The sequence below is a fragment of the Capsaspora owczarzaki genome (assembly GCF_000151315.2).
Source record: "Capsaspora owczarzaki ATCC 30864 unplaced genomic scaffold supercont2.2, whole genome shotgun sequence".
NCBI lineage: Eukaryota > Filasterea > Ministeriida > Capsasporidae > Capsaspora > Capsaspora owczarzaki.
In genome coordinates, this window is record NW_011887293.1 from 744,222 (window position 1) to 768,020 (window position 23,799).

The window sequence follows — 23,799 nt, forward strand, 5'->3', positions numbered from 1 at the left end:
AAGGCAGCGGCAGGTCTGCTGGTCAAGTTGCTCAGTGACGAAACATAGGTGGCAGGTGCGATCCAACTGGAAAAGGAGACCATGCCAGCAACGCCGTTGACGTCAAACACGGCATTCACACGGGTGGGAAGGACTTCAACAAAGTTGGCGCAGCCAAGACGAATGGCCGAAACTCGGTTTGCGCCGTGCACGACAATGCCACCGGCGGCGACAGAGTTCGGGCCGCTCAAGGGAAGATTCAAGTCAGTGAAAAAGTATTGCAGGGCGACCGAGGGAGTGGCAGAAATGTTGACGCGGCCGTCCTTGATGGCGAGATCGCCGACGAGGCAGTTGTGCTGGTCGAGGCTGCAAGCCTCGGCGTACGAGCCTGGGTCGGAAGTGTCGATGCTGCAACAAGAGGACGGAAGGATGGGGGCAGGGGGGAAATGGGGTCAGTGACATATCACATCTCAAACAGACGCACAAAAAGAGAAAGAAAAAAAGAAGAAGAAACACACAAAAAAAAAAAAAAAAAAAAAAAAAAGACGCTTCAATGCTCACTCACTTGAATGGATTGAAAATGCCAGCACCACCGCTCACGCAGCGACCAGGGGTAACGTCGGCATCGTTGGTGATCAAGCTGGTGTGAATCTGGACGGCGTGATCGACCGTGGTGCCCATTGCGGGGTTGGCCTGATACAAGGCGACACGGATGGTGGTTGGGGAGGTGGGATCGCTCGCATCCTGGCGCAGCGTGATGGTGCCCTTGATGCCATCCGACTGGGTGCCCGCAAAGGTGGCCACCAACGTCTTGATTTCGCGGGGGTAGCCGATCGTGGCGCATGCAATTCGAGCGCCCGCCGAGTTGTGGATGACGACGGAGCGACCGACGATGGACTTGATGCCAAAGAGATCAAAGGTCGAGTCCGTGTACGACGTTTCAAAGACGGTCGTGTTCATGGGGCCGAACTTGCCGCTCAAATCGCCAGCCTCGCACGCAGTGAAGCGCGATGCGCTCGTCACCACGCAATTCGTAGCATAGTTGGCGCGGCTGACACTGTTATGGTGAAGGAAAGAATGGGGACGGGGAGGGGGAGGGGGAGGGGGTGTGGAGTAAGGGAGAGAACGAAAAGAAAAAACAAAAAGGTGAGAAAAGCAAAACAAAACCGCATCGACGAGAGAAAACAAAATCGAATCCATTCAATTCCATGTTGTGCACCCAAAAGGGAAGCTTGAGACCGCCATCGGCACTTACACGGTGGGATCATAATGGCCACCGGTGGCAGCACAGTCGTTGTAGACAGTGGAGGTGGGATCCAGCGGCAGGACGTGAATGTGGTAATTGTTTGCGCCTGCGGGAAGATTTTTCACGCTTGCGCTGATGGAGACGGGATTGGCCAGCGAGGCCTGCTCAAAGCGAATCCAGCCCTGCAGTGCGCTGCTTGCGGGCTGTGCGAGCACTGCCGAGCCGCCTGCGTTGCCAGTCGGGCTGAAAATGGCAAAAACCTCGACACCTAATTGGAAAAAAACAGAACAAAAAAATTATCACAGCGGTGAGAAAATGAAAAGGGAAAAAAAGCGGAACTTGTCTTCCCAAAAAAGGGAGACGGGGAGCCATGGCAAAAACAACGAGTAGAGTCGATGATGAAGAATCAAAAGTTTGAGAAGAGAGGTTGGGAGTGATTGCTTGGAAGAGCGAGTGTGGTGGAGAGCGGAGCATTGAAAGGCCCCAAAAAGGGAGGAAGGATGGGTTTTGCCGGTGGGGAGACAAAAAAAAGGGGAGGCCAAACCACCACTCGGGGAGGTGAGTCATCAATGATGGTGGAGCATCGAGCGAATAGCGACAGATGAGAGTGATGACAGAACGAGCGAGAGGTCGAGCGCAATGGAACCGAGATCAAATCGAAGAAAAAAAAAAAAACAGGAAGCTGTTTCAGCGGCAGAGCTCCAGCCGAGCCGAGAGCGACAGCGCGCGAGAAAGAGGAGGCGGGAGTACGAGCGCGAGACCTTGGATGTAAGCACGCGCCATCAATGTCTGCGCGGTACTCAACATGAAGGAGCAGACGCACCGAACGAGAGAGAGCGCGAAATGCAAGAATCATGTAATAATAATAAATCGTATGGAATTTGCATTGGCTTTTTTTTTTTTTTTTATGTGCCGGATTGTTTTTGTGGTTTTTTTTTTCTTTGTTAAACTTTGGTTTGTCGCTGTTTGACAGCGAGCGGAGCCCGCCGCGGGAAGGAAGGAGTGAGTCTCACCTTGTGCAGCATCAGGCGTGGCAGCCAACAGGAGCGCGGCCGCAAGGGCGACCAGCGACACGACCGAACGCCGCATGTGCCGAAAATATCGAAAAAGGGAAAAAAAAAAAAAAGAAAAAAAAAAGAAAAAAAAAGAAAAAAAAAATGAATGAATTTCAAGATTGCTTCGTTGATTCCCGTTTTGGAGGCGAGCTTCGAGAAGCACGTTGGTATGTGAGCAATGACACAGCCATCGGCAAAATGAGTGAGCATGCAAGCGAGCGATCGAATGGCGGGGCAGAGGGCACAGCGATCGATTGTCGTGTGCGTGCGTGTGTGCGTAGTGCTGCGCACCAGCCCAATGGACCATCCGGTTTCAGGAGGTGCTCGCTGATAAGTTACTCAAACATGCATGTGCATGTTTTTGACGGAAAATGCGGGGAAGCGGCAGAAAGCTGACGGCTGTCAGATGCGCGGAGTTTGGTACACCTTCGCTGACTAAATTCGCAACGTGTGAATTTCTCTTCACGCCATACCGTCTCGCAAGTGCAATCAAGTGACAACTCCCATCTCCTTCGATAGAAATACAAAAGCAGTCAAAGTCAAACGTTCAGCTACTCTTTCTTTTTTTTTTTTCTTTTTTTCTCTCTGAATCAGTTTCTTTTGTACGTACGTTGCATTGGAGTCCACATTGGAGCATCCATCAGCTTCGTTCCGTGTTCAGAGTCGAGCCCTTGTTTTATACATATCAAAATGACACTGCTACGACAAAACCATTGATGTTGAGAGTGCTCGTTTGTCTGTTTGACGAGGTGCTGGGGAAGGAGGGATAGCGGGAACTCGATTCAGCTTTGACAGCTCGCAGCGGGCTTTTGCTTCTGGCTGCCTGGAGCAGCTTCGCCTCTCCATCGACCGAGCATGCTGCCTCAGTGCACACAGCAAAACGTGTTTGTGTGAGCGCTGTGGAACGGTGGTGCTTTGTGACTGTCGAATCCAAACGCGGCGACGGTTTCAAAACCGTTTGGTCGGTTTCAGCTTGTCCATTCATGTCCCCCCCCCTCCAGCCTTCACTTTCCACCGTCACTTTCATCCAGCATGCACCATCCCACATCAATGAGTAGTATGCACTTCTGAACTGGTGCAGCGCAGCCGTAAAACTCAATGGAACAATGCACTTCAGTGCATCCAAAATTCAAAACAGTTTGAAACAAAATCGTTCCCGCTTTTTTTTTTTCTTTTCCTTTTCGTTTTTTCAAGCTACGAACAAGCCTCACTAATTTGACGTCTCGCTGTTTCACTGTGGCATTCACGTCATTTTAAAACACAGATTAAAAACCCAAACTAAAAGGCAACAAGAAACCCAAAACAGAAACCACAATGGCGTCTGGCACCCAACAGCACGTTGCGTTCTCCTTCCCGCTGCTCAAGCGCAACGAGATTCTGGGCATTTTGAACGACTTGCGCATCCCAATCACGGAGGATGATTTGCGCGAACCTTCCGCCACAAGCATGCGCTTCTTGTACGAGAACTTTGTCGAGCTCATTGTCGGCATCAACAAGGAGGACCTCGCCCAGCCGCAATTCGAGGCCGCTGCCATGCTGGAATACCCAGAGCTGCACAACGAATCGCTCTCCGAGTTTGTCTTTAGCTCTGCGCTTCAGCGCCTGATGCAAATCTGCGGCATCAAGGACTTTTCCATGAACGACGTTCTGAAGCCCGACCAGAATCGGACGTAAGTGTTTTTTTTTTCGGCGCAAAGATTTGGATTGCCACACTGTGTGTCTCCTCGTCGCACTCACATTGCGCCACAACTTGGCAACAACCTCCTCTTGGCTGCAGTCGCACGATTCTGAGCGCCCTAATCAACTTTACAAAGTTCCGCGAGGAGCACTTGGTGCACTACCAAGATCTTGTTGCCGAGACAGATCAGCTGCACGATCGCATGCAACAGTTGGAGGAGACCACGCAGCATCTTGCATCGCAAGTGCGCATGATTCGCGCCCAGCGCGAGGACGAGCAACCGGCCGTCGACGAGGTGCACAAGCAGGTCGACGTTCTGGAGGTGGAGATTAACACGTTGAACAAGCTGCAAGCGCAGCTCCACGGCGAGAGTCGCAAGATCAAGGACGAGATTACCGCGCAGGCTGACCAGGCGGCAAACCTCAAGTTTAGCATTGAAAATGCTCGCCAAGACTGCGCTCGCCTGCGTAGCCAGATTGTGCCTGCTCCAGACAAGCTCAAGAAGGAGATTGTGGACATGAATGCCTCGCTTGTCCACGAAAAGGAGCTGCGTGCAAACGCAGATCGCCGTGCCCGCGACATGAGTGCCAAGCTCGAGGCGCTCAACAAGGCACAGCTTGACATGCGCAAGGCCACCGCATTGCTCGAGGACGTTGGTGCCCAAATGGGCAAGCACCGTGAAACGTTGCGCGAGATTGACAACACGCAAGAAGGAATTCAGGTTCAGCAGCGTCGAGCAGCCGAACTTTCTGCCAAGGAGCAGGTAAGCCGCGGAAGCGACGCGCATGCGGGGGGGGGGGAGAGACGTTTGAATCAATCGGAGTCTTAAAAAATTTTGCTTTCTACGCGATTGACTGACTGGTTTTGTTTTGGTTGCTTTTGGTTGCAGCACGTGCGAAAGCAGCTTGCACAAATGCAAGAACGCCACTCTCGCCTGCTTCACCAGCAAGACATGAAGCGAGAGGCCGCAGGCCAAGCCGTCGATACAATGCGCCAAGAGCGCGAGGCTGTCGAAAACGAGCGACAGAACGCCATGGCTAAAATGGAAAAGAATGCCACATACATTAAAGAGCTGAACGAGAAGGTAACGTGATTTGTTTGCTTTTGTGGACGCATTGAGCCCGCATTCGTTTTTGTTCTTTTGGCCGGCTCACTCACAAGTCTGGCTTGTCAACCTTTTGTAGCGAACTCAAGTCTTGCAAGCACATGCAACTGAAATCCAGAACATTCACGTGTTGCACATGCAGCTTTTCAATCAGGTCGGCGAGTACCACCAAAAGCTGCTCGACTCGATTGACGGATCTGTCGAATGAGTGATCAAGCATGTGATAGTGGAGAAATGTAGAGTTGAAATTGAACGTTGGCTTTGTGTTGGATGAATGAAAAGCGAGTCAATGGTGTTGCGGATTATTAGTGTTTGAGCAGATTAAAGTTTTGCTGTTGTGAGAGTCGAGGTGCTTTTTTTTTTTTTTCAAACAACACACAGCCCATACCACTCAAAGTCTACAAGCAACTTGAATGTCACGCTCTGGTCTGTCGTCGCTGTAGGTTTAGGATATCTGGACGGGTGTCGTGTGTCAGACGTGAGTTGAGACGACAACAGCGAACAATGCATGTGCGCCGTCCTTACATAAAGCGAGGCACGCCTCAGGAAAAGATTTGCGCTGCCAAGCTGCAGTATTTCTTCGCGATTGGTGCTCTTTTTGGTAAAGGAGCTGGCGCTGTTGAAGCAGCCGAGCGGCTAACAGAGTCGTTGGCCGGGACATTGCTTCGTTCAATTGCTTGGCCCGCTGTTTTGCAAGAGCGCCAGCTCTGGATGTGTCCAATTCTTCGGATCGCAGCTACAAAATCGACACGACAGTGTTAGTGACCATGTTGACAGAACAGCTCTTCGAGTTGACACACTTGCCATGAACGAATACTTACCGCTCCTCCGACGCTCCAGGCTGTGTTGGAGTTCTTTTTGTGAAACTCTTTCTTGGCCTCGACATCACGCTGTACGTCGCAATACTCCACTGAGATGGGTGGAAGCCGTGGTAGGGGAAGAGGTGAGCTTCCAGGCATCTGAAGTTCAAATGCAGCAGCATTGCTTGGAGACTCGGCCACATGAGCAGCAAGCAGTTGCGCTGGCGAGAGAGCGCGCTTGTTAAGTTCGCCTTCGATATACTGGAATAGAATAACATGGGAAGCGTCCACCGCTGCACGAAGTCGCCTGTTGTCCAACGAAAACCATCGCTCCTGCGCAATTTTCAACAATTCGCCGGTAAGCATCTCGCCAAGCAGAACCAAAGCCCACATAGTTTGTTTCCCGAAACTCGTGTACCAACCTGCACGACACCAGGGTGAGTGAACGCACGGATGCGGGGCATCACGCTGAACGGACTGCGACCACCACGAGCAGCAGCGGTGCCAATAACAGGAGTTGCGTTGCCGCCGCGGCCAGGTATCACGCCCAAGCCATCGATAAAGCTTTGCATTAGATCAGGAACTGTACGCGTGTCGTTGAATCGGGGCGACATGTCCTTCTGCGTGAAGCAAATCTCGTCCAGCGGCACGCTCACGGACGATCCCAGCCGGCGTTCCACGCGCGACGATGAACTCTCGCCAGTCAAGGCAGTTCCATCTGTCTTGTTTTGACTTGTTGCGTCGAGAGTTGCGCGCGCATCGGACTCGGTGGGGTTAATCTTGGTCGCAGCGACTTGAATTGGAGGATTGGCAGCACATGTTACAGCAGCTCCAGCGAGGGCAGCAGCGGCGGCCGCCTTTCGATTCTCCTTCTGGCGCTGCTTCTTGGCTTTGGCGCGATCCAGCTTGATCCGTTTGCGAGGGTCTTCCTCGTGCGCAGTGGGCTCGTGGGTCGAGTCTGGTCGGGAAGGTCCGGCGTCATCATCTTGATCATCCGCATTCACCTCCGTATCCGATGCCGTTGCTTCCAAGTGCGATCGTTTCATTCTTTTGTCGCAGAGGGTTGGGTTTTGACTTGAATCTTTGGAGCTGCTTTTGCTGTCTCAGCACACACGACTTGCGATTGAGCAGCGTTCTCAGGCTGTTTGTTTGTGATGTTTGCAAAAATGGACTGAACTCGGCGTTTCAGTCACAGACAGGCATTCTGCAAACTCCTTCTGCACCGATGATCGGCTCTGGTCGAGGTGACACGCTCTTGTTCGTTCAGATTGGTCACTTGATCTCGGAGGTGGATTTTTTAGGATTTTTATGTTTGTTTTTTTTTTCTTGGTGTTTTTGTTATTCGACTTGTGTTCTCTGCAGCAGTGAACCTCAGTCCACTCGACGTAGCAGCAGCGTGGACCTCTCACTCGGCTGCATCTAGCGCGCAAAAGGCTGGAGGAATCTACCGACGCGAGCCTTCGCCTTGTGCTCATTCATGGTCTTGCGCTCGCTGCGAGTTGGGCTCTCACTTTCTCGTTTCCCGCTCCTCCTCACTTTACTGTCACTGCGCCGCTCATGCAGTCTGTGACATTGTTTCAAGCCTTCCACGACTCGCTCGACCTAATGGAGACATCAGTCTAAGATTTTATTACTTTGTGTTTTTTCGCTTAATTTTGCTTTTTCTTTTTCTTTTTTTGTTTTTCGTTTTTCGTTTTTCGGTCGTGATTTGCTGCTTGGTACGCACTCTTGCTATGCCTCTCGGCTAGTCCACATCCCCCCCCCCACCACCACGATCGTTGCTTGCTGCACTTCAAACAAGTACCAACGCCGCATTCCGCGTTTCTCTGATCAACAACGCTTCTTCGAGTCGCGAACGAGGTCGGAGTCAACTTGACGACAATCAAAACAGAAACAAGGAGGGCGCGATTTCCTTCATCATTCGACTCTCGCTGCTCAGCCAGCAGAATGCGCGGTCGCTAATGACGCGCCAGTGGGTGGAACAACGACAGTCCTACGCTGTACAACCGTGATGGCTGTCATCCGTCAGCGTCAGTGGCTGGATGGTGTGAATTGGGTTGTTGTTTTGTTGTTGCTTTTTCATATTATTTATTTTTGAAAGGTGTTTCCGAGTCACGGTTTATTGTTGCCTCATTCCAGCCACTGGGGTACGGCCGCTCTCCTCACATCCCGTTTCCACCTGCGAGCACAAACACTGTCTCTCATCCCACGTCTCCCTGCTTTTGTGCAATCATCCGCGCGAGTTCTTGCGGTCGCGACGACCCATGATTCAAAAATCGAATGTAGTAAAAACAACAAACCTAATAAGAAAAAAACAAAAAAAAAAAAAAACAGATCCCTCCACATCAAACGAAGAATCGTCGTGAAATGGACCAGGAGGAGGGGGGGGGCTTTGGTAGGACGAATACTAGCAATTGCCAGCACGACCTGCAGAGTGACCGAGGAGAAAGAAGGCCAGTTGCACTGGGGCGAGCGTGAAGAATGATGACAGGCTTGAACAGCAATGCGAATCGACGCGACATTTTTTTTATTATTTTTTATTATTATTTTTTTTTTGGTCGTTCGTGACCCGGAAGGATGCGTTATCGATGCTTCCAGTCCAAACCAAATGCTACACGACAAAGCGTTGTGATTGCTCTCAATTGTCAAATCAGTGCCCGCATCACGAAATGGCGAACGAGTCAGAATTTCAGCCACTCACTCACTTTACTCTCACGTCATTTCCACTCGTTCTTGAGCAGATTCTCACCGAGCAATTCAGCTCAAAGCCCAAAAAGAATGAGCCGATTTTCACAAGCACTCGGGTTGCGGAGTCGTCTACCCGCTCTTGCGCTGTTGGCTTGCCTACTTGTCATGCCGGTGACTGCACAATCGTGTAGCAACGATGGCCAAGTCGCAAACTTTGCGGCATTCCAATCTTTGCTTGGCAATCCCGCCATGACCACGATCTGCCTCGACGAGCAGTCATACGCGTTCACCTCCGTTTTGACAATCACCCGAAGCGTGAGCATTGTCGGCTTCAAGACGAACTTCACTTTGGGCTCGACAACTCGCTTTTTCAATATTGACGGCAACGTGCCGCTCGTCAACATTTCCGGTATTGCATTTATTGCTACAAGCAGCTCAACCACCGCAAGTGGTGGCTCAATCCTGGTCGGTACAAACACGCGTCTTGTCCTGGCGAACTTGTCCTTTGCCAAGTCGTCCGCGAAAACTGGCGGCGCGCTCTATCTTGGCAGCGGGTCGCAGGTCGAAGGAACGAGCCTCTCCTTTTCTGGATGCGGCTTTACCTCCACTGCCAGTAGTGCAACGGGTGGCGCGGTAGTCTACTTGAACGCAACATCGTACTTTTCCTGCACCGCTTGCACGTTCAAGGACAGCGCGATCGCCACCTACAGTCAAGGGGGTGTATTTTTTATTGGCGAAAGAGCCACTGTGCGCGTCTACAGCTCGACATTCAGCAACAATTTTGGCGGAATTGCTGGAGTTGCCGCGATGGACGACTACGCTGCGCTCGAGGCTTTCGGCTCGAACTTTACCGGGAACGACGCCGGTGACGGCACTTCTTCTGACGGTAGCGGAGGTGTTGTTTATGCTCAAGATTTTGTCAGCATTTGGTTTCAAGACTGCACGGTTTCCGCAAACGCAGCTCAGGAAGGCTCAGGCGGTGTCATTTTCGCAGGAGCCAGCGCCAACATTACTTTGCTGCGGTCTACCTTCACGTCCAACACCGCTGCTACAGACGGCGGTGTCATCCGCACCGGTGTGAGTGCTCAAATTGCGGTCGTCTCAAGCACCTTCTCTCAAAACGCTGCCTCAAGTGGCGCCGGCGGTGTTTTCGCGCTGGAAGGAGCCAGCTCAACCGTCACGGCTACGGATAGCCTGTTCAACGGCAATCAAGCGATCAGCGGCGGTGTTCTGGACATGATTTCGAGCAATACTCTGCGCGCATCCTTCTTTCGATGCAACTTCACTTCGAATAAGGTTGCAGCCAGCTCCGGCACGGATTTAGGAGGAGGCGTCTTTCGCGTTCGAAACAACCAGCTTGTTCTTGTCGATTCCTCGTTCACAAACAATGTTCGTTCATCGGTTTCTAGCCTTTACGAGGTTGGCATGATCGAAGTGGATGCCGCCGGCAAAGTGGCTGTGGTCTCCAGCCAGCTGTCCGGCAACTCCAACACGAGGCAATACGATGCGCTCTTGACGGGAGCCAGTGCAACAATGCTGACCTTCCAAGCCACTCTGACGAAAACAGCAGACGGTACAGCTGTGAACGAGCCCAATCTCGCCGCCTTTTGCATCGACTGCAAGGCCATCGCCAACTTCCTCTGCAGTGCCGTGCCAGCGTGCGCCTATCTCTCCTCCTCGCGCATTGTCACGCCGTCCTCGTTGCTCGCACCGTCATCGTCCACGACGTCATCCGTCAGTTTGACCCTTTCAAGCACGCCAACATCGGAGATGACGACGACGATGCTATCGAGCTCCACTCCTGACCCGACCACACCAGCCACTTCTGGCCCGACCGAACTCTCGACACCACCACCATCTTCGCCCCTATCGAGCGCGACACCATCTTCTCAGACGCCGCTATCGAGCTCGGCAACACCCGCCAATTCTGACCCGAAAGGATCGTCCTCGTCGGACACTACACCCATCGTGGCGGCGGTTGCTGCCGCCGTTTGCGCCGTGGTTGTTGCATGCCTCGTCCTGATTCTGATCCTCCGGCGGCGCCGCAACAACGCTGCTGCCAAGCGTCGCGTTTCTCGGGACTCCAACAGCGTACCCGTTTCCACAAATGCCCTTGTTGGCGAGTTTGAGAGGAAGGCCTCGTACACGGCAGCGGTGCGTGAGGTGCCGAATCCCGTCTACGATTCTCTCGGGCAGTCCTCCTCGACGTACGATGACCCCAACAACCCAACGTATGCGGGACTCGATGCAACATATGCAGGTCTCAATCCGACGTATGCGGGGCTCGATCCGACGTACGAGCAGTTTGGACGCAAGTCGGCGTACGATGATATCAAACGGGCCCCCCAATCCTCCGATGCCACCCAGTACGCAGCAGTCGTACAACACCAACACAACGGCTCTAGGATGAGCGGCAGCATAGAATCCGAGTATCACGTGCCCCGCGAGTTGGCTTCTCCGACCTATGCTGCTCTGGATTTGTAAATTCAGCTGCATCTTGTACAGTTCTGAATGTGCGTTTTTTTTTTTTTTTTTCGTTTTTTTTTTTTTTTGTTTGTTTTTTTGTTTGTTTGTTTTTTTGCATTGTTCACTTTGTTTTTTGTTTTTTTGCTCGAGTTGTTGGTCGACATTTATTCATCGTTATCTTGTGCTGCATTTCTATTCTTGGGTGACTGAGTTGTGAAGCGGAATCGTAAGAAATGCAAGCAGATCACTCTTTTTGAATCGGTTTTTTTTTTTTGTTTTTTTTTTTTTACTTTTTCACTTTTGGACATTTTTTTTTTTTAACTTCCGCAAATCTGTATGTTCGCCTCGCTCACCGTCACTCAGGGTGTGAATATGCGCTCCTCCACCCGTCTGGCTGGGATGGATGTTTCGCACCCAGCTTCCATGTCAACGTCCATCCCTTTCGCTGGGTTGAGAAATGCTATCGCAAAGTCAAAATCGCTTAACGGCAAAAAGCATGTTTGAGGTGGATTTTTTTTTTCTTATTTGAGACAAAGATTTGGTTCAATCACAACGAACGACCCACAGCGCACAAACGGGCAATGACGCGCTGCTGGAGTGTAGGAACACGGTTTACAAAACCCTGTGTCATTCTATCGCTGCGGATGTTACGTCGGAGCGTGTGCCAGGAGCAATCCTTCAACACACGATGACAACAAATATGGGAAAGCGGACAAGAGTCACGAACGGCAATCAATCAATCAAGCCACTTTCAGCCATTCGCTTCTTGCGCGCTTCCTCGATTTCCGGCGTCTCATCTCGTATGCTGAGCTTCATTGTGGGCTTATCCCAGCACGACCCGCAGCGATGGGGAGGCAACTCAACGAAATAAAAAAAAAACCGCGTCCATCATGCCGCTCGACTCGCTTTAACGGCTGATTGTCGGTTGTTAGCGTTCTGACACCCACCCTTTGACTTCAGGGGGCAAATCCTCTGCGCCTCTGCCTGTGGCCTCCTGTGTGGTTGTGGTGCAATGAAGCAGCATCACCGCCTTCTTTCCCCTCCCCTTCTCTTCCCACAACCGAGTGTATCACTTGAGCGCATGATGGTTTTGAGTCCTTCATGAGGTTTTTTTTTTTTTTTTGTACCGGTACCCTTTTTTCCATTGGCGTGTTGTCAAATGTTGTGTGAGTCCTCGATAGGAGGTGGGACTTTGTTCTGCGGTCGTATCGGGCAGGAATGCTCGTGCGTGACATGTGCAAGTTCAAATTGAAGCACACACACCTGCGAAAACCCTCGCATAGCTCTGTGGTAGTCTCGTCTCGGGGAAAAGGGTGGGGGTTGTGTCGGCGCGTATCAAGGCACAAAAAAAAAAAAAAAAAAAAAAGATAAAAAAAAACCGCTTTGCGCACAAATCTCACTCTCACTCACTCTCACTCTCTCTCGCTCTCAAGCACGCAATGTCGCAGGCGGAGGGTGGGGGGGGGGCGATCGAGGACGTTGACCAAACTCCCTGAAAGCAGTCGCTCGGCGGCGGAGGATTCAACGCTCATCCTGCTTTGATGAATGAATTTCGTTTTGTTTAGATTCACCTCCGCACCGCGAACTCGCTGAACGACCACTCACTCGTCGCAAATCGCAACAAGGCACACACAAAATCATGCGTCCTCTTGGTCTATTATTATTATTATGGCTAGCATGGCTTGCTGGCGTTGCTATCGCCCCTGCAATTGCCCAAGAGTGCAGCAACTCTGGCCCGGTGGCGAACGTTGGCGCAATTCAGGCGTTGCTCAACAATGCATCCATGACCACCATCTGTCTTCCTGCACAAACCTATTCCATCACCACAGTCTTGACTGTCTCGCGAAGCGTGAATATTGTCGGCACAAACACAGTATTCAACCTTGGCGGAAGCACAGCTCGGTTCATCACCATCTCAGCCAACCTGCCGCTCGTCAGCATTTCCGGCATCAGGTTTAACGCTCAAAGCAGCACTTATTTGTTAGAAAGCAAAGGGCGCGTCATGTACGTCGACAGCGGCACCCGCTTAGTGTGGAGGAACTCTGTCGTGCTCGACGCGCTCATGTATTATGGTGGCGCACTCTACCTTAACACGGGAGCAAGCGTCGAGGGTACTGGCCTCTCCTTCACTGGGTGCGGAGGCGTGTCAGGATATGCTGGGTATTGGTATGGTGGCGTCGTTTATCTGATGACAACGGCATCGTTCAGCTGCACCGGTTGCAACTTCCAAGATGGCTATCTGGCGGGAGCAAGCAGCTTAGGAGCCGTCTTTTATTTAGCGTCGCCGTCTTACGTTCGCCTCTACAACTCGACCATCACCGGCAACCAAGGCTCGAATAACGCTGGAGTCGCATACTTGGACGATGATTCCGTGTTTGAAGCTTTCAACTCGACCATCACTAGAAATCGGGCTGATCCAACAGGAGGCGGCGCGGGCTATGGCGGTGTGCTGTACGCGGTCGATCGCGCCGATATTTGGTTTCAGGACTGCACAGTCACCAGCAACCTGGCCGCCGCTACTGGCGGTGTCATTTATGCTGGCGTTTCGGCAAACATTACAATCCTCCGGTCGAACTTTAGCTCCAACTCGGCGTCTTCGGATTCTGGTGTCATGTACGTTGGAAACGGCGCCGGCATCGTCATCGACAGTTCAACGTTTCTCTCGAATTCGGCAAGCACCGACGCTGGCGTCATTCGCACCGGAACAACGGCTCAAATCACCATCACATCCAGCACCTTTTCCCAAAACTCGGCTTCGGGCGCTGGTGGCGTGTTCTTGCTGGAAGGCGCAAATTCTGCAGTTACTGCGTCCGACACCGTGTTTTCCAGCAACCAAGCTACCAGCGGTGGTGTTTTGGACATGATTTCAAGCAACACTCTGCGCGCATCCTTCTTCCGCTGCAACTTTACGGCAAACATGCTTTCTGCGTCCGGTACGGGCGGCACAGTGTTCCGCGTTCGCAACAACCAGATTGTTGTCGTGGATTCAATCTTGACCGGCAACGTTCGCGCATCGACCAGCTCTAACACGGGCATGATTCAAGTGGATTCAAGTGGAAGAGTCGGTGTCGTCAACTCGCAGCTGTCCGGCAACAGTGGCACCCGGCAATTTGATGCTCTTTTGGCGTCAGCTACCCTGCTGACCTTGGGCGCGAGCATTACTCCCTCCGGCTCGACAATGATTAACGAGCCAAATCTTGCCGCGTACTGCATTGATTGCAAAGCGATTGCTCCTTTCCTCTGCACTGCTGTTCCAGCGTGCGCCTTTGTGTCATCGTCACAAGTGGTCACACCGGCATCCTTGTTGTCTTCCGCAACACCATCATCTGCCACGCCATCTGTGACACCATCGTCTGCCACGCCATCTGTGACACCATCGTCCGCTACTCCATCAGTGACACCAGCTTCTGTCGCCACACCACTGACATTTGTCGAGTCGTCGGCAACGCCCGTTGCATCATCCGCAACGCCATCTGTTCCTGCATCCTCCTCTGTCGTCACCACACCGCCGCTCAGTTCGCATTCCAGCACGGTGGTGTCCATCCTCCCAGCCACCACGACTCCGTTGCTCCATTCTTCGGCCACACCACCACTCGCACCATCCTCGAGCGTTTCATCTTCTGGCACGCCAGCTTCGCCCAATTCGCAAACATCGTCGTCGGACAACATATCCATCATTGCAGCCGTCTCCGGAGCTGCTGGTGGCTTGCTGTTTGTTTGCCTGCTTGTTTTTGTGATGCGGCGGCGACGTACCGCTGCCAAGCGCCGTGCATCCCAAGAGCCAAACAGCATGCCAATTCAAGCCAATCCCCTGGCAGCGCCTGTCCCGGACTATGAGAGAAAGCCGTCGTACATTCATGCTGTCCACCAGAGCACATTGGCCAATCCGATTTACGACGCTGTTGGGCAGTCCAGTCCACGCCAACCCCCGCGACCACCAAAAAGCGGCAAGCACGAGGAAGCCTTGTACACTGATGCGTCGAGCCGCTCCCCGAACACCCAGGGTACGCAGTATGCCTCTCTGGTGCAAGGCTGGCACAGCAATTCGAATAGCTCGAGCGAGTATCAAGTGCCACGCGAAACCTTTGCCGAGTATCAAGTGCCAGGTGGAACCGGCTCCCAATATCAAGTGCCGCACGAAGCCTCGTCCGAGTATCAAGTGCCGCATGCTTCCTCTCCAACCTATGCTACGTTGGATTTGTAGTCAGGCTCTTGGCGGTGGTTTTCCTGTCCTTTATTTCCTGTTGTTTTTCATTGGCTCCCATAGGAGCTACCCTCCCGTCTTTTTGCGACCCCCAGACACAAGGTCCAAGCGAGTCGGGGGCGTATGTGTCTCCCTCAGTAACCATGCTTTTGTACAGCACTTTCTTTCGCGTGGTTATGCTTTGTTAATTTTGTTTATTACAATACAACGTCCAGCTGCAAACCTGAAAAACCGCACTTCCACTCCATGCTCATTATTTTTCAACCGCTTTAGTGTGATCATTCACGTTTTTGGGGTCGCCCATTATAATTAAGCTCATTTAGGGTGCGGGGCGCCCAGATCTGCCGAGATGTTACCTTGGAGATTGATTGTTTTCGTTTTCGGCGAATGAATAGGGTGTCAATTCAACACATTGCGCATTCCTGTCGCACGAGAGCCCCGCTTTTCTGTTCCTCTGGTTGACAAGTGGCAAAGAGCTGGTAACAAGGACGCCTTTGCCAAGCAACCACCGTTGACTCGCCGTTCGCCTCACTGATTCGTGAGAAATCGAGCCGATTCGACTGAATTACTGGGATTTAGTATTGGGTTTTTTTTTTTTTTTTTTTTTTTTTCAGTTTTCATTTTTTTTTTTTTCTCGTTTTGTAGGTGTTTTTGTTTTGGGTTTGCTTTTTTTTTTTTTTTTTTTTCCCAAATCATCCACACTCTGTTTCCAAACACCCACACACCTGTGCCTCAAGACCTTGCGCTGTAGCTTGTTGCTCTTGTTGTGCCGCTTCCTCGAACAAAAAAAGCAGCGTCACCCGCCAAAGTGTGAGCCAGTTTGGAAAGGGCGAATTCGCATAGCAAAAGCGCAGCGCGTGCGACCCTCAAAAGCGCGCAGAACAAACAACAAAAAATGCAAACACCCTTCTTTGCCAAACCATTGGCCACTGCTTGCCTCGTCGTCGCTCTGCTGTCAATGCCGTGCCTCGTTACCTGCGCACCAGTCGTCCAGCAAGACGTTGCTCTTGGCGCGAGCGGCCCGAGCGGCAGTGACCTCGCCAATCAGCCTGTGCTATGCGACGACTCGAAACTGTGTCAGACCAAGCCCGCATCGTTCGCACGGCTTGCTCCGGCGACAGCAAACGTCCTCGCAGCCATGATTGCGCGCATCTTCTCTGGCTCTCAAGAACATCCTGCGGCGGCTGCCGGTAGTGCTTCCGCTGCCGCCGGTGAAGCAAACCCGGTCGTCGGTGGGCTGCGCAGGCAGGCAGAGGTGCGAGATTTCGCCAGGCCCGACCCAAATTTGATTGCTACCCAAATGGGATCTCTCCCCACGACCTCGACCTCGACCGTGGTGGTTGGCGTTGTGATTGCGCTGTGCGTCGTCTCCTCGTTATTGTGGATGTGTGCCAATCACAAAGGCAGCAGCAAAGAGAGCGAGGCGGGCGACGCTCATGCCAACGTCAACCACTCGCCGAAAAATGGCAGCCCGAAAAATGGCAGCCCGAAATCGACAATCCCACAACAACAACCACAGGGCGATAGACGCTTGTCTGTCAGTTCGAGTCAGCAGCGCCGCGCGTCGCACTCGAGTGTGAGCAGCAACGCTCCCAACATTCGAGCGACACGCCCAGCCGCCGTCGACAGCCCCGCCATGGCAAGTCTGCTCCAAGCCCATCCTCCAGCAGATGCGCAGAGCATTTCATCTTTAAACCTTCCAAACCGCGGCGATGGCAACCTGTCTGCCTCGTATCTGTCACCGGGAGCCTTCTTCGAGCAGCCTGGAAGCTATGGATCAACGGAACTGAACCGGGGCCGTCGTCCAAGCGACGCAACCGTCCTGTCCGAGCTTTCTTTCAATCGTCGCAGTCAGTACGCTGATGTGATGCCGACTGGCAACGAAAAACCGAACGAAAAACCGATGGAGCATGAAGACACCACGCCAACCCTGCTCGAGAGCGTAGTCCGACGCATGCCAGACCTCGCTCGACATGCGCCGGAAGCTCGTCCCATCCAATACGTTGTGCTCGAGCTGCCCGTGCCACCGCCAGCAGCCGCAAGTCGGAAAAGCTCGGCCTCTGCAGATGCAGCGCCGATGACGCTCTCCTCGCTTCCAGTGCCAGCCGTTCCCGGGTCCGAGTCCAAACCGTATCAATCCGGTGCGAGCGTTTACGGCGCACGCCGTCCCAAGAGCGTTTCCGCCGCAGACTGACTTTTTTTTATTGAACAGGCTTGCAAAATTGCAACTTGTTGATCGTCCATTTGTTGACTCTGTGTTGGTGTCTCGCGTGTGTGAATACATTTTATTACGTCGCAAACTGACAGAATTTTTGCGTTTCAGTTGGTGGACTTTGTGTTTGTGAGAGAGGGAGAACGACTGTGCAAACAAAGCATCCTCCGCAGCGATGTACATGAGACCATTCGATCGAGTGAGTTGAGGTCGGTGGGTTGGCTGGCGGTAGATCTAGTTTTGAAGTTTTGGGTCGAAGTTTCGGGTCGAGCGCGCGAGATGGTTCAAAAGCCAATCCAAATTTCGCCATCATCGTATTTCGCCATGACGGCCATACCGTTAAAATGATGCTGATCATCTTCCTGATCTGCTCTCGTCTCAGACCAAGAAGGATCTCGAGCTCAGCTTCACTCCCATCGGTTGGCAACCCTGACAAGTTCTTTGTCGCTCAATCCAATCCCTCTCTGCAATTACGAGCCCACCCTCGTCCACTGCATTTCCACCAATTGCTCGGCGGCCATGTGTTGAGTTGAAGTTTTTGTGTGTGTGTGTGTTTGTTTAAATTTTGAGTTTGGGATTTTTTTGTTCGGTGTGTTTGGATAGGCGGATCGAGTTCAACGTCATCATCGTTGCCAAAAAATCTCGCGTGGTTTTTTTATGATTTCGACTCTTTTCCATTTGGCAGGGTCAGTCCATCTTTCTATTTGATTGCTTCATTTCAATCTGATCTCGCGCGTTTGGACATTGCCTCCAAGTGCTTCGTTTTGTTGTTGCGATCGTCATCGGCCTGTGCTGCGATTAAACAATGGCGTTCAACTACTCGTGGCTGGCTGGTCCGATTTGCGTGGTTCGTTTGGGAGCAATCCTTTCCTTTCATGCTTTCTGCTTTTTTTCTGCTTTGATACTGATACTGATAGTGATACTGATACTGATACTGATACTGATACTGATATTGATGCTGATGCTGATGCATGTGTGCGCGCGTGCGTGTGAATCAATGCGCAGCTTCTTGTCTTTGTGCTCTTTCCGATTGGTTGGCACATCTACGTGCGTTTTCGCACGGCCCGCCAGAAGGCCTTTCTCGACAAGCTCCGTGCAGCCAAGGCGTTGGGTCTGTCGCGTGTCCCCTCCATGACGTGGACGAGTGCTGGACAGCAGGCAGAGACGTTGCCGCTTCTGAGCTGCGAACAACCCCTCGATGCGGTTTCGGTCGAGGTCTACCAGAAGCAGCAGCAGCCGGCTTCGCAGGCCATGTACGGCTCTGGCAAAGGCCACTCGGTCAACAGTGACATCACCAACAATGACGATCGAGTCCCGTTACTGCTTGGCGGCGCCAGTTCCCAGCAAGAAGAGCAAATGCTGCTGCTTGGCAACCCGGAAATGCGGTTTCAGCTTCGTTTCGAAAAGCTCGGGCTCAAGCTGCTCCGAAGCGACCACAAGGTGCTCGAAGGCGTCACTGGCCAGCTTATGCCGGGACGCTTGACGGCCGTCATGGGTGGCTCCGGAGCGGGAAAGAGCAGCTTCCTGACCACGCTCGCGGGTCGTGCAACGTACGGCGAAGAATTGGGTCTGCTCGAGATTAACGGCATCCCAGACTCGCTCAAGCGCTACAAGCACTTGGTCGGATTTGTGCCCCAGGAAGACACCATGCTTCGCATGCTGACCGTTTACGAGACCCTGTACTTTTCAGCCATGACTCGCCTTCCGCGGCACATGAGCACGCAACAAAAGCTGGGTCTGATTGAAACGGTGCTCGAGGTGTTGGGCCTGAGCGAGATTCGCTTTTCAAAAATTGGTGATGAAGGTGAACAATCAGCCGTGTAGTAGTTGTTGTTGATGATGATGATGATGATGATGATGATGATGATGTTGTTGTTGTTGTTGTGGGTTTCTTGCACTGATGGAAACGTTGCACTGACATGGACACCGCACTGCAGATACGCGTGGCATTAGCGGTGGACAGCGCAAGCGTGTGAATATTGGCATCGAAATGGTCGGACAACCCTCCGTCTTGTTCCTGGACGAACCAACAAGCGGCCTGGACAGCTCGAGCTCCAAGGAGGTTTGCGGATGTTTGCAGCGCCTCGCCAAGACCGGACTGACGGTTGTCGCTGTGGTGCATCAGCCACGCTATGAAATCTTTGACATGCTGGATGACCTGCTCCTCCTGGGCAAGGGCGGGCGCACCGTGTACCTCGGCCCGTCGAAGCAAGCGCTCTCGTACTTTGAAGGACTGGGATTCAGGTGCCCCTCGCAATGCAACCCGGCCGACTTTTTGATTGACGTTTGCATGGGTGAGGTTGCTCGTGAAGGGCGTCCTGACTTCACTCCGGCCGACCTCTTCACCGAGTGGTCCCAGCAGGCTGCACTCCAGCAGCAAGTAGGCGGACCAGCTGGGGGCGAGACCAATTCCGTCAGTGAACCCGAGTACGAGGTCCCCTCCGCTGGCTACTCTTTGCAGCATCAGTTTGTGCTGCAGAAGATTGGTTCTTGGTGTGAATTTACCGCCATGTTCTGGCTCTGCTTGGCGATTCCAATTGCCATTCCGTACGCCATCTACAGCCAACCTCGCTCGGTGCGCCGCGCTGAAGGCGGTGCCCTGGGCACTGCGATATCAATGACGTTTATTTTCGGGGCGGTCGCAGCTGCGATTGCGCCCCATGCCCCATCCGCCGTGGCCGACATGCTCTCGTTCATGGGCGCCTTCTCGTGCGTTGTGGTGGTCATTGTTCTAGTGCGCGTGTGCTTGCGACACGACCCACTCTTCTTGGCCCATGTGCTTGGTGGAATGTCTTCGGGGCCCTTTTTCATGTGGTTTGTCTGGAAACGAGCTGATGTCGCTGGAATTCAGCGGTACGGGGCCGTTCTAGGATGTGGTTGCTACATGCTGCTTTTGGGGCTCCTCGTGCTGATCGGCCAGCTTGGGACGCCCAACCTGTACGTGGCGGTATCCGTTGGGTTGATTCCGCTTCAAGGCCTCGCGCTGCTTGTCGTTTTTGCTTCTCGCTATCGCCGGTTGCCAACAAAAGATCGCGTGGCCCCGAGCGTTCTAACCACGACTTGGCAGGTTGCCAAACGTGGCTTGTTGCAACTCTCCCGAAGCTGGCTTGCGATTGGGTTTGATCTGGGCCTCATGTTTTGCACTGGCTTGTTCATGGGAGGTAGGTCAATGCGTGTGTTTGGCTTTCTTTTTTGCATTTTATGGTGCGTTGGCTTGCTGATGCTCTGTTGTGGCTGTGGTTGTGGGCATGCTCTGACACTTTTGGGTTTGGAACACGTCTTGATGGAAACGCGACAACCACGACCAGTCTTGTTCTTTGATCGACCCTATCAGCCTCCGATTATCGACTCCCTGTTTCCCTCAGGCAATTGCACAGAGCTTCCAGAGGTCGTCTGCACGTTTTTACAACTTCCAAAAGGTAAGATTGCTTCTGTTTCTGCAGTCGCCTGAGCACCGTCTGTTGGTCATCTCACAAGTGCGCTCCCACAGACGATCCCATCCCAAGCGAAGCTTCGTTGACATGTCTCGCGGTTGCACTTTCTGCTGTTACAAGCTCGCTACGCATTTTCGGCAATGAAACGACAGTGTTCCGACGCGAATCGGCCGCGGCCTTGAGCACGGAAGCGTACTACCTGGGCAAATCGCTTGCCCATCTTCCGGTTATCGTTTTGGCGCCGCTCTTCTTTACGCTGGGCTACTATTCATTGCTGCAACCATCGGCGTCATTCTGGCCCTACTTCCTCCTGTACTTTCATATTTATTTTGCTTGTGCCGGGATTGCCTACCTGATTTCGGTGCTCGTTCCCCGCGACATGTCCCAGCTCGCTGGCGTGCTGGTGGTGTTGGTCTTTATGATGTTCTCGGGCTCATCGCCAAACCTGCAGCAACTCGCCGACAACAAGCTTATTCCAAACGTGCTCGTCTATCCCACCTACATCAGCTTGTTCCGATTCAGTCAAGAAGCATACTATCTTGTTGAGGTATGGTTGGGGACAGTTTAGTTTGCTTCCAATTTTTTGTGCGTTTCGTTTCATTTTTTTTTTTTTTTTTTGCTTAATTTTGTATTTGTCGCATGGACTGCATGCTACTCTTTCGCAGATTGCGCCGTTTCATACCAACCCAGTCACCATGAACAAGTTCTACGGCTATGAGGCGGGAGACTTTGTCAGCTGCTTTGTTGTCATGAGTCAGCTGGCGATCGTGTTTCGAATGGCAGCGTACGTTGGACTTGTGCGCCGGGAGGTGTAACGCCCAACCAGACATGGATGGCTTGATTGTGTCAAGGAATTGTATTCGAGAGGACTTTGTCACGTTTCATTTTTACTCTACGGCTTTGGCTTGGTAAGTAAAGTCTCGCGTTAAGATTTAATGCGTTTAGATCTATTCGCTCCACAATGTTGATTTCGTGTCTTCTAACTCTGTTTCCAACCTTGATGTGCTCAGAATCGGTGACAGACTATCTAGAGTTGTGGCTGGGGTACGCACGCACAAACTGGTGTCGACAGTGCTTCAGCGGCAATTCTGTTTTTCTTTGACACTTGTGCCAAATGTACAAAATTGTAGACTGTGGAGCCGAATTGAAGCATCTTGCAGCCAAAATGAAAATACAAACACAACTGAACAGCAGACTCAGTACTGGTGCAAATCATAACTCAGCAACGCGTTGACAACAGCCGTGGACAGAGACAGCAGCTCAAACGGCTTGTGCTGAACAAGCTGCTCCACCACGGTTGGAACAGAGTCGGTAAACCAAAAGTAGGCAAAGTCTCCACCCACAAAGCGCTTCCAGCTCTCGAGCGGGAAAACGGCGTGCGTGACGTAGAAGCTAATCTGAGTGGCGCCTCGAGCCTTGATGGCTTTGGCGCACTGAAGCAGCGTCCCGCCCGTTTTCACCAAGTCATCGACAATCACAACGTGACGCCCGTCCGCGTCGCCCTCCTTGATTGTCACAATGCGGTTGTTGCCATCGCGAACCTTGGTGCAGATGATGGTCGGGTAGTTTTCAAACATGGTGTGGAACCGCTTGTGCGCGCCTTCGTCAGGGAAGGCAATGGTGATCAAGTCGTGGTCGGGAAGCAGCTTGAGTCGATCCAGCAGCAAAGGGATGGCACTCTCCAGCCGCGGAATGACATTGTCGCCAAAGTAAAAGCGCTCTTGCAGCGCATGAATGTCGAAAATGACAATCTGTGGAGGACCTTGCGGTGTGAGCGGAATGGCAGAGAGCAGCGTGGCGAGGCTCTTTGCCGTCACCACCTGTCCCTCAATGTCCACGCGCTCCATCGTGCCGGTAGGGAAGTATGGCAGAATTAACGTGAAGGATCGTGCGAGGTAGCTGTGGGGAGCAAGTGGATGGAGAGTGTCGATGAGCGACATACAGATCGTTGCGTGCGTCAACAGCGTGAACGCCTCGCATGCACCAATTACCGCACCGTGGGAAGGCATAGATGGCTGACAGCTGCTCGAAAATAACGGCGGGCGAGTGGAAACTGGCCAAGAAAAGCACTGACACAAAAAATTCGCCAATTGAGGTTTTTGGGGTATTTTGGGGGTTTTTTTGCAACCAACGACCAGCCAAACACCAAAAAGGCCTCTCAATGGCTCGACCACAACAAACACTTACCATCACGGCCATACATTTCCTTCACGTCGTCAATGAAGAGGTTTGGAAACCCATCCTCAAACACGCCCCATCTGAGATTGCTGCGCAACTCGAGCGAACGACCAATGCCACCGCCGTTCTTGACCCGAAGCAGACGCCAGCGGGCCAGATCCGACTCTCGGGCAGTGTCTGGCGCATGGCGCGTGCGCCTGGGTGGCTTTGGCGGAGCAGGCGTCTCGGCTGTGCCAGTCGTGCTCGAGCCAGCAGATTCAGCCGCGGCATTCGAAGCCCCGCCACTAGCACTGGCGCTCGAGCTCGACGGATCCAGGGACAGCAAGTCTTCGGACGACGCAGAGTGCGACACGGACGCGCTGTCGGGCATCCCGGCTGGGTGAACCACCACAGTCAGCCCAGTCGGCGCGACCACCGTGGTCTTGGTCGGGGTCACAGTGCTGCTCGTCCTCCGCTCTCCGTCGTCGCCCAATGACGCTGTGGCGTTGTTGCCAGCGGCTGCTGGTGATGGTCCGGTCGTGCCAGAAGCGGTCGATGACGAGGTGGACAGCACGGCGGACGTGTTTGCAGAATTCGCAATTGCGGCAATACCTGCATCTGCCTGTTGCTGCTGGTCCAGGTAGGCCGCCGCACACAAACTGGAGATGCTGTGGGCCAGGTCCTCCATGCTCGGATGGTAGTACAGCAGCACAGGCCGGCGCGAGGTCATCTTGCTTTGACTTTGTAGTGTTCGAGTTAAGGGGAAAAACAGACT

General features: G+C 52.7%; 8 protein-coding genes across 8 annotated transcripts; 5 read left to right on the plus strand and 3 right to left on the minus strand.

Annotated features, from left to right (window-relative positions):
- Positions 1-80: 80 nt before the first annotated feature.
- CAOG_08504 (hypothetical protein) lies at positions 81-2,314 on the minus strand (the record flags this gene model as incomplete). Its single annotated transcript, XM_011271784.1, has 4 exons — positions 81-387; positions 545-1,036; positions 1,235-1,493; positions 2,239-2,314. Coding segments are annotated over 4 exons (1,134 nt in total), but the record flags the coding sequence as incomplete, so codon positions are not given.
- A 539-nt stretch (positions 2,315-2,853) lies between these two features.
- Positions 2,854-5,450, plus strand: CAOG_01406 (hypothetical protein). Its single transcript, XM_004349876.2, has 5 exons — positions 2,854-2,882; positions 3,545-3,950; positions 4,058-4,721; positions 4,848-5,042; positions 5,143-5,450. Exons 2-5 carry the CDS (start codon positions 3,595-3,597, stop codon positions 5,269-5,271), a joined length of 1,344 nt encoding a protein of 447 aa, XP_004349926.1. The 5' UTR covers positions 2,854-2,882; positions 3,545-3,594; the 3' UTR covers positions 5,272-5,450.
- Positions 5,451-5,508: 58 nt separating this feature from the next.
- Positions 5,509-6,909, minus strand: CAOG_01407 (hypothetical protein; the record flags this gene model as incomplete). Its single annotated transcript, XM_004349877.1, has 4 exons — positions 5,509-5,517; positions 5,589-5,699; positions 5,885-6,196; positions 6,286-6,909. 4 exons carry the CDS (start codon positions 6,907-6,909, stop codon positions 5,509-5,511), a joined length of 1,056 nt encoding a protein of 351 aa, XP_004349927.1.
- Positions 6,910-8,716: 1,807 nt separating this feature from the next.
- On the plus strand, positions 8,717-11,035 carry CAOG_01408 (hypothetical protein; the record flags this gene model as incomplete). Its single annotated transcript, XM_004349878.1, has 1 exon — positions 8,717-11,035. The coding sequence occupies one exon, from the start codon at positions 8,717-8,719 to the stop codon at positions 11,033-11,035; it is 2,319 nt and encodes a 772-aa protein (XP_004349928.1).
- A 1,621-nt stretch (positions 11,036-12,656) lies between these two features.
- On the plus strand, positions 12,657-15,221 carry CAOG_01409 (hypothetical protein; the record flags this gene model as incomplete). The annotated part of the gene is made up of 1 exon (XM_004349879.1): positions 12,657-15,221. The coding sequence occupies one exon, from the start codon at positions 12,657-12,659 to the stop codon at positions 15,219-15,221; it is 2,565 nt and encodes an 854-aa protein (XP_004349929.1).
- Positions 15,222-15,854: 633 nt separating this feature from the next.
- Positions 15,855-17,521, plus strand: CAOG_01410 (hypothetical protein). The gene has a single exon (XM_004349880.2). It carries the CDS (start codon positions 16,117-16,119, stop codon positions 17,413-17,415), a length of 1,299 nt encoding a protein of 432 aa, XP_004349930.1. The 5' UTR covers positions 15,855-16,116; the 3' UTR covers positions 17,416-17,521.
- A 610-nt stretch (positions 17,522-18,131) lies between these two features.
- Positions 18,132-21,907, plus strand: CAOG_01411 (ABC transporter). The gene is made up of 7 exons (XM_004349881.2): positions 18,132-18,280; positions 18,439-19,237; positions 19,371-20,594; positions 20,742-20,852; positions 20,924-21,414; positions 21,533-21,775; positions 21,878-21,907. Exons 1-6 carry the CDS (start codon positions 18,239-18,241, stop codon positions 21,680-21,682), a joined length of 2,817 nt encoding a protein of 938 aa, XP_004349931.2. The 5' UTR covers positions 18,132-18,238; the 3' UTR covers positions 21,683-21,775; positions 21,878-21,907.
- Positions 21,908-22,005: 98 nt separating this feature from the next.
- On the minus strand, positions 22,006-23,786 carry CAOG_01412 (ribose-phosphate pyrophosphokinase 3). The gene is made up of 3 exons (XM_004349882.2): positions 23,055-23,786; positions 22,864-22,936; positions 22,006-22,766 (listed from the first exon to the last, which is right to left on the minus strand). Exons 1-3 carry the CDS (start codon positions 23,752-23,754, stop codon positions 22,064-22,066), a joined length of 1,476 nt encoding a protein of 491 aa, XP_004349932.1. The 5' UTR covers positions 23,755-23,786; the 3' UTR covers positions 22,006-22,063.
- Between the last annotated feature and the right edge of the window lie 13 nt (positions 23,787-23,799).

What these genes read in the sequence shown, in the direction of transcription:
- CAOG_01406 (XM_004349876.2), top strand. Translation starts at nt 3,595, where the DNA reads ATGGCGTCTGGCACCCAACAGCACGTTGCGTTCTCCTTCCCGCTGCTC. An exon ending in AAGCCCGACCAGAATCGGAC is followed by an intron (nt 3,951 to 4,057) that starts GTAAGTGTTTTT and finishes TCTTGGCTGCAG; the next exon opens with TCGCACGATTCTGAGCGCCC. An exon ending in TTAAAGAGCTGAACGAGAAG is followed by an intron (nt 5,043 to 5,142) that starts GTAACGTGATTT and finishes AACCTTTTGTAG; the next exon opens with CGAACTCAAGTCTTGCAAGC.
- CAOG_01410 (XM_004349880.2), top strand. Translation starts at nt 16,117, where the DNA reads ATGCAAACACCCTTCTTTGCCAAACCATTGGCCACTGCTTGCCTCGTC.
- CAOG_01411 (XM_004349881.2), top strand. Translation starts at nt 18,239, where the DNA reads ATGGCGTTCAACTACTCGTGGCTGGCTGGTCCGATTTGCGTG. An exon ending in TGGCTGGTCCGATTTGCGTG is followed by an intron (nt 18,281 to 18,438) that starts GTTCGTTTGGGA and finishes ATCAATGCGCAG; the next exon opens with CTTCTTGTCTTTGTGCTCTT. An exon ending in GTTTTTACAACTTCCAAAAG is followed by an intron (nt 20,853 to 20,923) that starts GTAAGATTGCTT and finishes GCGCTCCCACAG; the next exon opens with ACGATCCCATCCCAAGCGAA.
- CAOG_01412 (XM_004349882.2), bottom strand. Translation starts at nt 23,754, where the DNA reads ATGACCTCGCGCCGGCCTGTGCTGCTGTACTACCATCCGAGCATGGAG. An exon ending in GGAAATGTATGGCCGTGATG is followed by an intron (nt 22,937 to 23,054) that starts GTAAGTGTTTGT and finishes TTTTTGTGTCAG; the next exon opens with TGCTTTTCTTGGCCAGTTTC. An exon ending in GCCATCTATGCCTTCCCACG is followed by an intron (nt 22,767 to 22,863) that starts GTGCGGTAATTG and finishes TGCTCCCCACAG; the next exon opens with CTACCTCGCACGATCCTTCA.